Source organism: Limulus polyphemus, unplaced genomic scaffold (assembly GCF_000517525.1).
Source record: "Limulus polyphemus unplaced genomic scaffold, Limulus_polyphemus-2.1.2 Scaffold114, whole genome shotgun sequence".
NCBI lineage: Eukaryota > Metazoa > Arthropoda > Merostomata > Xiphosura > Limulidae > Limulus > Limulus polyphemus.
In genome coordinates, this window is record NW_013665724.1 from 14931 (window position 1) to 31066 (window position 16136).

General features: G+C 33.7%; 1 protein-coding gene across 1 annotated transcript in view; it reads left to right on the forward strand.

Annotated features, from left to right (window-relative positions):
* The window catches only part of LOC106471608, a 25195-nt gene extending 9619 nt beyond the window's left edge, over positions 1-15576 (forward strand). Inside the window, exons 4-7 of the mRNA XM_022401074.1 lie at positions 1813-1905; positions 2606-2803; positions 6738-6827; positions 13945-15576. Coding sequence (XP_022256782.1) covers positions 1813-1905; positions 2606-2803; positions 6738-6827; positions 13945-14135 — 572 coding nt within the window. The 3' untranslated portion in view covers positions 14136-15576. The remainder of the gene's footprint in view (positions 1-1812; positions 1906-2605; positions 2804-6737; positions 6828-13944) is intronic.
* The last annotated feature ends 560 nt before the right edge of the window (positions 15577-16136 follow it).

Consider the following 16136-nt stretch of genomic DNA (forward strand, 5'->3'; position numbering starts at 1 on the left):
GCTACAGAGGCATTGTTTCCCATCTTGTATTCAAACAGCATTACATGCCAAATGTGTGTCTCATTGTGTGCCATCACTATAAGGGATTAGAGTATACTAAACTTTGCACATTATATTAGCTACACTAACATGATGTATTTGTAATATCACTTTCTTCAATGTAGAAGTCTTCCCAGTGGCTCAGAAGAAGTCTGCAGATTTATAATGCTAAAAATCAGGTTTAGATACGCATGGTGGGCAATGCACAGACAGCCTATTGTGTAACTTTGTGCTTAACAACAAACAAACACACAATTGTATTGCCAACTCCAGTCCTTTGGTTACAAGATATGGATAGTCTATGAAATAAATATACAAAATAAAGATCAAATCAAGACAATCATAAAATGGGATCTTAGCATTTGTTTATGAGCTTGTTAGTACAACTTAGACTGATTGTAAAATACCACATATTTCAACAGGAAATGTTTTACTTAACCCATTGACTGCGGCTACTCTAAACGTGCACAGAATGTTTGCAAGCTGTATGGTGTATACAGCACACTTGCATTCAACTGCAGGAGGTGGTTCATACCATATACAGGGAATCAGCAGTTAATGAGTTAATTTAGGGCTAACACTGTGATAGTTTAACAAAGAATTTAATGTCCTTTTTGAAGGGATGTCTAAAATTATTATGTAAAGCCGTAATTTCCACTCCTCGCCTTAGAACAACCTTAACACCACACTTCCCAATCCTTTGCTATATGAATGTGTTATAAGTTTATTTTTATTCTGGTTTTGTTGTTTGGGTTAAGAATGAAACGTCATTCTAGAGTTTCCTTTAAGGTCTGTTTTTGTGTTTTCTTATTCAAATACAGGAATCTGTCCAGAGCTGGTTTCTTGCTTTTTGTTTTCCTATAGTGTGAGCTTTATTAACAGGAATGCAATTTGGTATTTTTATTATAGATTATTTTAGAAAACAGTATCAGTAGCATATTGTTCAACCAATAAGTTAAAATGTTTTGCACATGGTTTTAGACTTCCATATTTGGTAAAAAGTTCACTTGTAAAGTATACATGAGGCTCAATTTAAAACTTTTTTGTTTTTTTTACAGTTTTATGTTTCAATAATCAATTGTTTTAAATATTAGTGATTGGAGCACTTTTTATATAAGATATTTCTTTGAACAACAATTGTTATGGTATGAATGCAGTTTGCATGTCATTCACCTCATAAAAATTATTGTTGTAAAAATGGCTATACAAACACTACTATGTTTGCTTTATCCCAGCCGGCCTGAATAACTCTGTATTATGCAAAATATGTCATTGGCAGTGAATGTGACGAATATAGTGTGGTTGGAATACTACTGTTATACACTCATCTGATTCTTGAAAATCCCTAAGGGACTAGATGAAAAAAAAAGTATAAAAGTATAGTAAGCCTAGTACTAATTTCTTGTGACAAATATATAATTATTATCATTTTTTGATGGTTTGTAAAAGGTATTTACACCATAACAGTTATAGTCAACATTACTTCTACAGTATACTGACCTTGTGCACATTCTTTTAACAAACTAGTCGCTAATAACTGACAATGAATTTTGGAACTAGGGTATAACTAGCACACAATTACATTTACTTAATAGTTTTAAAGGGTATTCTGTAACACTTTGGGCTTATATGTTTTCATGTGACAGGTGAACATGTCCACCATATAACAACTTGTGTGTGTAACTCAGGTACAGAGAGTCACAATAAAAAGTTACAAATAATTATCTGCTGCATTATTAATTATTAATTCTATTTTATAATAAAATATCAAAGGTGAGGAAGAGTTGAAATCAAAGCCAGAAATACAGGAAAACAAACCTGAGCCAGCAAGAGAGTCAAAGATAAGTGAGAGAGAGTTTCAACAAGGTAAAAACAAGATTTTACTTATGATTATTATGATCTAATAAAACTTTAATTTAAAAAAAAGACAGATCCTGAAACTCGAAATGAGCATGGTCATCTGAGAAAAATGTTTATTTAAATTCCCTAAGTGTTTCTACAGCATGAAATCATCACTTTCATGAGTAATGTCAAGTACTGGAATAAAGTTAGGGCATTTAAAGTTTGAAGGTGGCTTGAATTGGTAATGAAGGAAACTTTATTACAATTTTAACATAGTAACAAATGTACAAAGTTTCAACAATGTTTTGTCATCATCATGTATAAGTAGTTCAGAACACATGTAAACACTGTATTATCAATTGTTGTCTACTGCTTTGTTTAAAATGTCATGTAACAGAACTTACTGCATTTCAACATCCATAATATATTACAAAAATTATGACCTTTTATCTTACATATTGTTCTTTTTTATATTTACCTATCCTATAGGCTAGTTTTCATGAACTTTATGAAGTTAGTTTTTACTTTGGTGACAATTTACTTTTAGGCTTTTACCTTTCAGCTGTGTTATGTTTATAATCTATCAACATAAATACGTAAAAAAGCACGTTATTGTTTTAATGCCCTGACTTGTTGTCTCTCTGTTTCTTTTGACACTAAAAAAAATTTAATGTTATTTCAAAGTAAAATATTTGTTTAAAAAGTTACTCTTTTATTCTGACAGGTATACACAAATCATATCGAGGGAGTCCAAATATCATAACTATTCAGAATTCCCAAGGAGTTCAAATAGGAAACAGCTATTGTTATAATATAAAACATGCAGGGCATCCTATGATGGTTGCTGGTTTGCCTTTTAAACCAAACAATGTTTCACATTCTGCTCGAGTCTTCCCAACAGTAGTTCCTGAAAAGGTGTTGGGTATGTTAACTTTTGTTTTGTTAGATGCATTTACATTAAAAATATATCCTTATTTTGTGTTTTTAACATTTGTGAACCGTATATAAAGTCCTTTAAGTCATTATCCCCCCCCCCCCCCCAAAAAAAAAAAGAGGAGGAGGATGTTAACTTAGTTTGGTCAGTGGATGAAGGATAATTTTACACATATTTCATACTTTAACTTAGAAAGATAATTGCACACTTTGAAAAATATCTGTAACTATTGAAGTTTTGTCAGCATATAAAAATTCTTTTGATTTCTGCAAGTCTGTGTTGAAGCAAGGGAATGAAATTTGTTTTTATGTTTGTTCTTAAGTAGTTATGCCATAGTAATGATGTCAACTGAACTGGATAAAATATTTTCTATTCTTAACAGTATTTTCTATCCTTTTTCAAGGTTTTAAATGGACTGAAAATGTTCTTTGAAATTTCACAAATTTCCCCAGGAGAATTATCAGCCCAATTTTTTATTTATGATCATTAATTCCTACCTGTTTAGGTAATGTGTCTATTTTTAATGTTATTCTCTCAGTAATTATAATGTTGCTCACTAGATTCTGTACATAATTTGTAATAAAACACTGTCTTTGTTGTACAGTTCTTATGTTTAACTCCAAGCCACTTTTACTTGTCTGTTCACTATCTAATTATTTATTTATTCAAACTTCTGTTATCTTTCCTTTTTTAATATTTTTGGTTTCTACTTTGTTTTGTTTTTCATTGGGTTCACATACACATTCTTCAGAAAAAAAAACATTCTTTCAGTAGCCTCTAACTGGGTCCTCAAACTTTTTCAGTACAGACCCCCTTTTTTGAGAGTAAAATATATTTGAGAACCCCATTTATCAAGTAGAGCAGAAGTAGTAAATTAAAGAATTGATTAGGCGTCTACATCATCTTTTCTTTTTACTGAACTTCAAGTTTTGTTAAGGAAAAGAAATTCACAAATAAATAACCAGTTAGTCCATTGGATAATAACAGATAATTAATTATGATGTTATGGCACATTATCCAAACACCTGAAATATTTTAGTTTATTAGCATTGAGTAAAGGACTTTTCATCAAACCAAACAAATTGCTTACATTCCACCACTATATGAGGCCTACTTTAATTATTTGTTTTGCTCTTTCAAACACCACTGGTGAGCTGTGAATTCAGTGAAACTACTCTGTTGCAGCAGAAGTAGTAAATCCAAAAATAAGTTAATCCTCTTTGGTGTTTTTTCTGCACTGAAATTCTCGTTTTCGAGAGGAAAAGAAATCCACAAATAAATAAGCTTTTAAATAATTTAGAGTTTTGTATAATTTGCTACAGAGTTCTAGAATCAATGTGATCTAACAAGCACATGAAATCTCAAACATTTGTGGAGGTTGTAGATGGAACCACAAAAATATATGTATATTAAGATTGTTGGAGAGTTCATCTAGTTTGTCAGTGATTTTTATGACACAGTTTTAAGATCTATTGATTTCTAATCATTTATTCTGTTTCAACATTTATGTCATAACCTTTCAGTGTCAGGCAATATTTGTTGTGTTAGTTTACAGCCTAGTTGTGTCTAGTTACATTAGAATAGTAAAAATATATTACTTGTTAAAAACAAACAACAACAGGTGGAAAATACTAAATTTATTTTGAAATGATGACAATGTTTTGGATCTTGGCCCAAAACATTGTCATTACTACCAAGGCAATAATTATAATGCTATTATCTACTCAGATGAGTGTAAGACATCATTTTGTGCTTGTGTGAACAAACTGAAACACTGTGATCAATAGTTTACATAAGTATAAGATTTTTTCAGAATCGGGAAGTTGTACAGCCTCTGACTTTGAAGCTGTTACGATAGCATGAATGACATGTTAGAAACACAAACTATACATAATGACAAGCTTCTTACATTCTTGATTTCGTAGTTCACAAAAAAAGCTTGACATGTGTTGAGTGAAGTTGTTACTCCTGTCAGTAATGGCATTTTTTAAAACTATTTATAACTTAGTTAGAAAGCAAAATAAATTATAGTAGTTTTGGGACATTCTATACTAGTGCGTGATATATTTTTGTGTCCTAAAATGAATATTTGAAAGCTATGTATGTTATTTTTTGGACAACAAGTAACAAAATATTAGGCATATTTTAGGTTAGGTAACAAAAATAAAATTTAAGATTATATGAATTTAACTCAAGCTTTCAAGCTCAAACTATGTGTAACTTAATCAGTTTGTTTACTTTCTCTATGGGGTGAAACAAGTATGGGCTCTTGCTGTGTTTTATTGCTTTTCAACGAGTAATAAACAGCTTCCCTGAAATAAAGTCTGGCAATAAAACAGTAAAAGTAAAATAAAACAGGTGTGAAATAATTAACAATTGAAGTTTTGATGCTAACTAAATTGATGATCTAGCAAAAGATAATGCATTTAATGAAGAAGAAAGTTATTATATATTTTATTTCATACTTTTTTAACTTGACTGTACTTTGAAGGATTTGTTACAGTTGATGTTACAGTAGATAAAATATGTATTTTTAGCAAAAAAATGATATTAACTTAGGATGTTCTAGAGGCTATGCAAATGAAATATGAAAATAATTATTTTTATTCTTAAGACAGGCTCAGTAAAGACTGTGTAAATTCTCAGACACAATTTGGGTTGAATACCTTATTAAAAAATCTGCTTTTTTGAATACAGCAGACATAACTTTTACCAAAAGCTTGCCAAATTTTGTAAAGATACTATTGGTAAATCCAGAGTTACAGTATGTATAGTTTCACACTTCCAATGTGGGTCAAACTAACCTACTCTGTATGGAAAGAGTAGACAGATGTGAATGCTATTACTTACTCAAATGAATGCAAGGCACCAGAAATAAGGGTAAAAACATCAATACAGTGGTATGAGAAGGTCATTCTGAAATGCTAGTGAAGTCATCATTAAAGTTGTGAGGAATGTCTGCCTTTATTGTCATAAATCCAAAATGGCAGACTTCGGGTCTATGAAACTTTGGTGGAATATGTGTGGTGATATGATGACTCTTAGTTTGAAAAGGATCAGAGGCCAGGCCATTTTGGCCACTTATTTCATCTTGTCTTTTAACAATGAAAAAAGATTAAAGAAAAATTAAATCAACTTATATGAAAATTTTTAAGACATACTATCTAGTAAGTTTCTACTAAGGTTCCTGCCATTTGGTTAAGTATTTCCACTATGAGAAAGAAAAAAAAAAAGCGAAGTGATATTAGTAACAATCCACCAGTCTGAAAATTCTTAAAAATAAAATAATTTGAAACATAAGGTAAATTCTATGACAATTGCCTTGTAAGTATTTACTGCTCTGTTACAGTTTCCACACCAAAGCACATAAGCATTTGCAACATGATTAGTATAGCCAGCATTATTCCCTAGGAAATGTAGATATATTTTTGACATTGATATGTCATCATAGTACTGTGATTCAAGTTTTGTTATAATGAATTGGTGAAAAATGTGTAACAAATTTAGTGTAATGATAAATACTAATTTCCCAAATAAAATTATGCTACTTCACAAAAATCTTCATCTTTTTATTAAGTAAGTTTAAACTTCTTAAGCATATCTCGGATCTTTTGGAAAAATGATCATGTGACATAGTTGAAGGAAAATTTTAGACTTTCAACATGATAAGATATTTTTAGTAAACTTTTCAATCTCACTTTTATAATAACTTACTTCATGATTGAGGCCTCCAGTTAAAGAACCAAAAGTTCATCAGAAGAAACTTAACAAAAGGAATGTCTTGTTGTTTCTTAATGCACATGTAATAGGTTTCCTCAGTAACTGCAATTCATGTTCTTATTGAATGAGTCATTTAAAATTTTTTCTGATATATACCTGTTTATAAGTCTTTTTTTTGCTGTGTTTTTTCATGCTTCATCAGCATGCAGCCAAGAGATAGATGTTGTTGAAATGTACCATGTGGCTGAAAACATTGGAAATGATTGGAAAAAACTAGCAAGACACTTACCAGGTGGGATATACATGAAATGTTTTTCAGACATACAAGTTTTATCATTATCCTTTTTTATATTTTTGGTAGTAAATTTTACATGTGGTAGAATTATCTGTGGAATTTTCCAAGAAAAATGTTAAAAATACAGTAGTGATTTTATATATGGATGTATAAAACATCCATTATTTATCCAAATTTATTATGACTATGAACCTTGGCCGTATGTTTCACCATTTTGTTTTCACTTTCACCTATATATAACTTCCTACTTTCTGTTTCTAAATATAACAATTTTAATAATTTTACAATCACACCTTGTGTTACTCAACATAACAGTGAAAAATGGTGTTTTTTTGTTATGATTGTGAAGATTTTTGTCATTTTATAGCAAAGCAGAATAAACAATGAGCCTTTATATACTTATTATTACCTAAGTTAATTCTTAAAGGTGTCAGAACTATATATACATCTGTTTGATGTATTTTAATGTATATTTTATTAAGTTTTGTTAAAATGCTACCCAGAATTGTTTTTCAGCTTACACTAATACACTCCTTTTGCTTAAGTTGTTATTAGAATATCACTTTATTTAACAGCTTATATAGTAGATAACTGCTACTGTATCAAATAAATTACTTTTGTTTTTATAAATTTCTGCTAGGTCTAACTTTACTCCTAAGTTAAACAATCATCTAAAGCTTTCACAGTGTGATTTGAATAACAGTTGTCTAAAGCCCTCATAATGTGACTTTAAAACTAAACAGATGTGAGGACTTTTCAGATGAGATTGGGTAACAGTTGTCCAAAATCCTTATAATGTGACTTTAAAACTAGTCAAATGTGAGGCCTTTTCAGATAAGATTGGGTGAAAAACACCTAAAGCTGTCATAACTGTTAGATCAAACATAATTGACTTAAAAAAAGTAAATAAATTGAAATTTAATTAAAAAATAGTTGCATAGACCCATTTACCCTTCTTGGATTGAACAACTTTAGAAGAAAGTATTTGTATATATAAGGGTGTGATCTTCTTGAGCATAATAGACATATAAAAAATATTTAAAGCACCACCATGTTTGAAGTATCATATCTTTTTATTTATATTTTTGGTTTTGGTAGGTTGCTAGTGCTTTTGCATCATTGCCACAGCTCTTCAACCAACCTAATTAAATACAATACATAATACATTAATTCCAAAACACACTTACCTTCGCTGACACTATAGCTATAGCTGTTTCTTGATCTCCAGGGTTTCCATTCTTTGCCCATCTAAGCATTGAATATGCTTTCTCCAGTCTTTTATACCCCACTCAATTGCCCTAATAAATTCTAATTTGCAAATTTCTCCACCAACTTCAATGTGCTCTGTATCAAACAGGAGTGTTGTGATTATTCACAATTTACGTTGGTGACTTTGATCGTGGTTGGCATTACTATGATTATATATCTTCATTTATAATTATAAATTACTTTAACAAAAAAAAATGTAACGATGGGTATTAATTCCCGAGTTAATGTTTCTACTATGCAGGCCAACCAGACCTTTACTCTTCCACCTCTGCTGTCTGGTGTTTGTCAATGGCAAGGGTAGGGGTCACCCTCAGTTGAAGTTGTCCGTGATATGATCCGTTGTGAGATGGAGACGTATATGCAGACCAAGGGTGTCTCTCCTGGGTGTTCTGAGGCACCTTTTGCAAATGACCCAGGACCAGCTGGAAGAATTTAGACTTGCTTTTTCTGGCTCTTTCTTTTACTAGGTTGGCCTCAACAGAGGATCATCTTGATCAGACATCTCCAGCCACTTTTCTTCTGTTGGTTACTCGGGTTTGTGAGGTTTTGGGGGTCTTTCCTATTGTATTTGACTCTACTCCTTCCTTGTTGGTAGAAAGGATAGCAAGTGACTACTTGGTTTTTCCCACGTTCTCCTAATATTGCTTTTCATGCTTGGAGATTTGCTGTTCAGTTATGCAATGGGATAGCTATGCCTTGTCCCTCACATTTATCGGAACAGTGCTTTGGCTTATCACCACCAGGAGGAGATATATTTAGATTCTCAATGGATGGACTCATTTTTTTGAACCTGTGATCACTTTAAACAGATCACAGTTTTCTCAGATTCATCTTACTCTCACAACTGTCCTGAGGTATTTATCTTCAATCCAACTTTTGTTGGAAGCCTATCAATGTTCCCCTCAGCAATTTGAGGACGAGTTGGGGATTTTACTGACATCTACCTCAGTCAGATTGTCTTCTTCAATTCTTTCTCTGGTTTCACGAATTGATTCAGCTCGTTTATATTCTTCTTTATCATCATTGGCTTCTCACCTTTCTGGTGATAATTTGGGAGTGTTGGCTCATAGTTTCCCAACTCCATCCTTCAATTCCCATAATAGAGTCCGTCCGTATTCTAGAAGATCTTTGGCTTGGGTGGACCGGAAACAAATGAGTCGGTGACTATCCTGTGGGTGGGAGAGCAGTGGGAGCATGATTACATCACTTTCTGGACATCTGGAATTCTTTCAAGGGATCCATGGGTACTCCATGTTCTGTCTTCAAGGTTGGTCATTCAGTTTACATTACCTCCACCATTATCTGCACAAAATGTTACCTTTTCACCTCCAACAGATCCATGGCAAGTGGAACTTCGTTTCCAGGCCATAAGAGAGTTGTTAGTCCTATTCTTCCAGGATTTTATTCCCATTTATTTGTTGTACCAAAGAAGACAGGAGATTGGCATCCAATCATCAATCTGTCTCGACTCCACCAATTTTTAGATCCTCCTCGCTTTACAATGGAATCTTTTCTCAACCTACGATGGTTACCGATGCTTATTCCCATATTCCCATAGTGGAATCTTCTGAGAGGTTTCTCAGATTTTTGCAGAAGGGTCAGGTGCTGCAGTTCATGACTCTACCTTTTGGTCTTGCATCAGCACCTTATGTCTTCTTTAGAATTGTTTGAGCTTTTTCTCATCAACTGCATTCCTTGGGCCTGTGCACACATCATTATATGGATGACTGGTTCCTTGTGGCACCATCCCATCAATTAGCAGAACAACACTCTCAAATTCTCCTATCAGAAGCAACAAAATCAGGCTTCCTTATCAGACTAGAGAAATCTATTCTGTCACCGATGTAATATCTCATCCATTTGGGTGTGTTTTTCAATACTCAGTTAAGTCGCGCTCAACCAACCTCTATCAGCTTCAAGCCATGGAAAGAGCCATCAGGCATTTACTTATGTCTCCTTCTCCTACTGCGTGAATGGTTCTCTCTCTCTCTTTTGGGGATGTGGGCATCCCCCAAACCTCTCATTCCTTTGGGACAAGCACATATGAGGTCCCTTCAGTGGTCACTATGCAACCAATGGATCATGCATTCTGATCCTTTAGATCATCCTGTCTCATTCTCATTACTCAGGAGCAACATCGTCGATTGTGAATGATGGTTGGATCAGAACAGCGCTACTATCGGGGTACCCATTCCACCACCTTGTCCTGAGATCCATCTGTTCACAGACACACCTCTTCAAGGATGGGGAGCTTATCTTCAAAGTCAGAAGTTCCAGGGTATTTGGATGGAAGATGAGTCTACCCTCCATATCAACATTCTCGAACTCTTTGCAGTAAACTGGGCAATGGTTCAAGGTCTGTCTCTCTTGAAAGGAAAAATTGTCATGATACATTCTGGCAATTCCATGGTGGTATCTCAGAATTCTCGTCAAGGAGGCACACATTCTCGAGATCTTTGTTTTTGTACCTTGGATCTTCTCTATTGGGCTCCTTCCCATCGTATCAGTCTTTTAGCATGTCATGTTCCAGGAGTGATGAATTTAATATCAGATCATTTGTCTCGACCCAACCGGATTCTTCCGACGGAACTGATGCTACATCACAGGGTTTTTCGGTGCATTTGCTCTCAGTTTGAGTCTCCAACGTTCTGTCAGGACTGGACAGGTTTACATCTGTATGCCTTTTCCCTGATTCGGCTGTTGCTGTAGGTTCTGACTATGGTTCGTTCCACTCCCTATTGAGTTCTGTTGGTTGCACCATATTGGCCAGCTCAAATGTGGTTTCTGCTTCTTCGGTATCTGCAGGAATGTCCACCTCTACCTCTTCCACATTGGCAGTCTCTTTGAGACAACCTCAGTCAAACATTCTCCACCCAGATTTCGGAAACTCAATTTTCATGCTTGGAAGTTGTGCGGTCCTTTGCCCAACATAGGGTTTAATTTCTCTGTATTTAACTAAATTTCTCCATAGGCCAACCACAGCCATTTATCAATACAAATGGAATAGTTATCATCAGTGGTGTATTAAAAGGAATTTAAACCCTCTTCATCCTAAAGTATCTACCATTTCCCATTTTATGACTTTGGTATTTGAGAGGGGTCTTGCTTCATCTATGGTGTTTTTATATAAGGCATCCTTATCCACTATTTTTGGGTATTCCAAATATTGGAATAATTTTGAATCCTCAGTACTATCAGGTCTACTCAAATCCTTTCATATTCTTCAACCCAAATGACCTTTCCAGTTACCGAATTGGGATTTTATAGTTATTTTACATGAAATGTCTCATCCTCCCTTTCAGCCTCTAGCTTCGTGTTCTTTGTTTCAACTTTCTCTTAAATTGTATTTTTTGTTGTTGTTGGCTTGTGGACATCATCAATCAGAGTTGTTTGCAATCCATATGCATCAGACTCTTTATCCTTCCACATTTGTCCTGCTTCACCCCAATAGGTCTCTGGCACTTGGGGAAGGGGAAAGATTCTTCTCACTAAGCCATTTGCCAGCCATTTCTCACCTTCATGATCACTCTGATCCTGATTATTTGTTATGTTCTGTTAGGGCCCTCAAGTGTTATGTGGCTCATACTAACTCATTTCAAGGTACTTGGAATCATTTGTTCATTCATTGGAATCCCTCTATTTTCCATGACTTATCTCCCATTAGCCTAATTAGGTGGCTTCTTAAATTGATTCACATGGCCTATAATGGATTATCGTCACATCTCGCCAGATTCATCATGTCTCTATGTCATTAGCCGCCTGGTTGAATTGCCCTCTGGAAGACATTGTGTGGGCTGGTATGTGGACTACTCCTGATACTTTCCTATCTCATTACTTACATGATCTGGCAGTTTCCTCTACTGAGGGTTTTCAAGTACCCCCTGTAGCTATTTTGATCACATTTGTTAGATTTTAACCAGAGGTGAGTATTTTCCTCAATCATATACTCTTTTATTTCCAGGGTCCCTTTTATTTTTCACTGGATCCCACTCTATGGGGAGTGTTGCCCAGGCAGGTATGCTTTCTCTTTTCAATTCCGCACTAGCAACCAATTTCACTATAATTACTACAGGTTGCAACAGGGTGTTCCATAAGACAATCTAGGTGCCTACTGGATGGTATTACCTTATTATTTATGGACTGCCACTCGTGGACTATCGTGAATAAAGCTAAAGGGGATCCTGCCCATCCCTGCCAATCTTCAGGTTGAATAAATTGGGGTCAGTGTGCTTTAAAATTGTAGGGAACTTGGTTCATCTGTTGCGCAGTTTCCAGAGCACTGGACTCCCCAATGTGTACTACCCCTCCCTCCAAACTTTATTAGTGGAGCTCAGGAGTTTTTACCACCTACAGTTTCCAGTCGCTGGGGTGGAGGACAGAAGCTTTTCCTCCAGAGTGTTTGAGTGTGTTTCTCCACTCTTGGAGACGAGGGTGAAGTTGGGGACCCTCCTACTCAGGTCCCTGGATGTTTTTCCCAGATGTCGGAAGGAGTGGCACCAACCTCTGCGGGAGCCTACTTGTAATTCTGGTTCAAATTTGACATGAAACTATCCAGTTGGGGGGGTGCATGGCCCTTCTCTTTGATCAATGCTGGTTTCATATAATGTTCATAGAAGGAGGTCTTCTATCTCCTCATAATTCCGAACCTTGGTTATCTTGTTGGGGCTGGCCTATATTGATGAATACTCATATTCTATTGCACCTCTGATATAGGAACTCAGTTCCTGGTGAAGAGCATATCTGCTCCAGATGTAGTGCAATTCCCCCACTCTTGTACCATCTTTATCTTGGTACACTCCTGTTCTATACAGACACTTTCTGTATGGTTCATGCCTGCATTGGCCCCTCCACCATCTCAATGTGGGATTCTAGCTATAGTGTCAGCAGAGGTAAGTGTGTTTTGGAAGTTAACATTTTCCTAAACTGAAAATGTATTTTCAATAATATTTACCTCTGCTGACACTCTCCCGCCACACTTCCCCACTAAAAGCTGTTTTATGTCTTGAAAAAGTGATTACATTATCTGAATGAGGTGCCTATATACAGTACCTAGATAGAGGGTGCATTGAAGTTGGTGGAGAATTTTGCAAATTAGAATTTGCAAAGGGCATTCAAGTGGGGTATGAAAGACTGGAGCAAGCATTTTCAATGCTTAGATGGGCAAAGAGTGGAAACCCCAGAGATCGAGAAATAGCTATAGTGTTAGTGGAGGTAATATTATTGGAAATACATTTACAGTTTATGAAAATGTAAACATACTTAATTTTCTAACAAAATCTAAATATATATATATATGTGTGTGTGTGTGTGTCTGTATATATATATATATATAATGCAGCTATATGTCTGTTTTCACAAATTCTTTTGAGGAACTGACAACTACTTTTGATAAAATTGAGTAGGGGGAAATCTGATACCCCCATGCAGTTCATATGTCACTGTCTTAATGTTGAAAATGAGGGCTCAACTGAGTGAGGAGAACTAGAGAAGAATTTGTAAAGATGCCAATCACAAGTGATATTTAATGCCTCACAGAGCATATGTTTCTTTGTATTGGATGAATGGTTCATGTTCTGCAGCCCAAAATAGTGAAAATGGGTGGCCCATGCCCACATTTATGGAATTCATTTGTAAGTTTGGCATTGCAGGGCACGTTTGCTAACACATATATAAAAACATAATCCTCTTAGTGTAATATTATTGTACTTTAACTTTGCTTTTTGAAAGAAAAGGACATAATGTACTATACTAACAATTTACAGTGTTATCTCATGTGTGTAAATTGACAACTTATCTGAGTAATTATTTATTTCATCTCAGAATGACACTTACTTTTTTTCCAAAGGTGCCAACTTCAGCAATGGTGAATTAGATATTTTGTTCTTTGACCACAAAGATCATGGTTTACAAGAAGTTATTTACCGAACACTGTCCTCATGGAAGGAAAGGTGTCCTTGTCAAGCAACTATAGGAAACTTGGCTAAAGCATTGATTAAGATTGAACGAAGTGAAGTAGCATTACACATCAAAAAGTGACATGGAAATAGATAAACATTGTTAACTGTGCTTAGCATATTGTATTTACTGGAATTTTAAAAGTTTAGTTTGAAACCAAGATTACAATAATGTTTTCTGACTGTTTCAATGTTAAAATACATAATTTTCTAACATTATCATGTTGCATTGCATTACATTTTATACATATTTGTATGTCTAAATTGTTGTTCCGATTATTTCTGATTATTAATTAAGTAGGATTTCTGGTATATATTCAAGATAGGGTTTATTGTCTTGTTCTGTGGTAAGTTTCTAGTAAAGATAATGTCAGAATGATTTCAAAAGTTTGTCTGGAAGTCTATACCAGCATTTACACATACATTGCCTTAAGAAATTGTAAGACCTTTTCTTTTTTTTTCCTGTATGCAATAACAGTGACAATTTATCCTTTTAATGCATTGGCCTTGGATCGTTAGTAAGTTGCTGGGTGTTTAAGCTGATTAAATGTTGATTAATATGAATATTTAAGAAGACAAATATGTTGTATTATTTAAACTATGTGATGTTCTTCTGAAAGTATTTCTATAGAGAAAATATATAAAGTGAATATTTCAATTAATTGTCACATGATATGGACTTAAGACTGAAACTAAATGTTTATAATTTTTACCTGTCAGAATGTTTGAGTAAAGTATCTACTTTATGCATTTTTTGGTAATAGTACCAATTTTAAAGTATTATGTTTATAAAAAGTTATAATTTGATACATTTTTCACATATGTAGTCTAAGTATTTGCACAATTTCAAAGTATTATGTTTAAAAATATCTGTAATTGAAAATATTTGAACTTTCCATTTTTTTCTTTATAAAATATTAAATAACATTTTTGTTCAAGTTTGATGAAATTTGTCAATATACACAATAATTTTTAACTTTTGAAGGGATTGTGTGAAAAATTTTTCTGTATAAAAAAATCATGATGTATGTATATATATATATATTTTTTATAGATGATTTATGCAGAGTATTCATGGTGAATAAACGTGAAATGGGTAGCAAATACCCATTTCACCTCTGTTTCTTTTTATAATATTATTGTTTAGAAATAGTACTTCCATTGATATTATTGTGATTAATGTCTAAAATCCAAAATTTAAATTTTGTTAATTATTTTGAATGTAAAGTATTTGTATTATAAATTCTGATAAAAAAAATTAGCTTGATATTTATAGTCAAAAATGTTACAATTTTGTATGACCTTTTATGATCTGTGTATGCAATTGTGCCTTGTAATGTTAACTGAAAAATGTGTGCATGGCTCATTAGTGTTGTTAGCTCTAAAAGCAATAAGTGAAGTTTTCAAAATAGTATCAAGAAAATCAAAATCTTGAAAGACAGTATTTTATATTTACAAAAAGAAAATTGTGTAAAAAAAGTTTAACAACTGTGTTAACCCTTTTGAGACGGGTCTCAGGTGAAAGGCCATGTCATCTCTTTTGTTGACTTGCAATCAAAATTTTATTGAACTACTATTTCATGAACTTATGTCAAAAAGTTTAGTACCAAACTGTACATTATAATTCAAATTTTAGAACTATACATTACTCAATTTGTTAATTTAAAATAAATATTTAAAAAACACAGATAAACATTGATTTTCGTGTGTCACGTGATATGTTGAATGCGGCACTGGTTCAAATTAGATGTTTGTGAAGTCAAAATACTAAGTCTATAGTTTCATACATATTAGAAACTCAAATTACAAATATTGACAAGCTAGAATATAAAATAAGAAGGTCTTATCTTTTCTATTTGCTAAGATATTGCTCACGTAATAAATCAAATACAATGCCACCCTACTCACCTCTTTCCATTTTTGGAAACGCTCCCTTACATATACTTACTTCTATATATGACATGAATAACCAATTGGAAGCTCAGAATGTCCCCCTAGTGGTTTTTTTTCAGCCTTTCTAATGTTCCTTCTGCTATTTCTTGATTTTGAATCAAGATTTGAATGAGGTAGGTTGTGTCTTTAG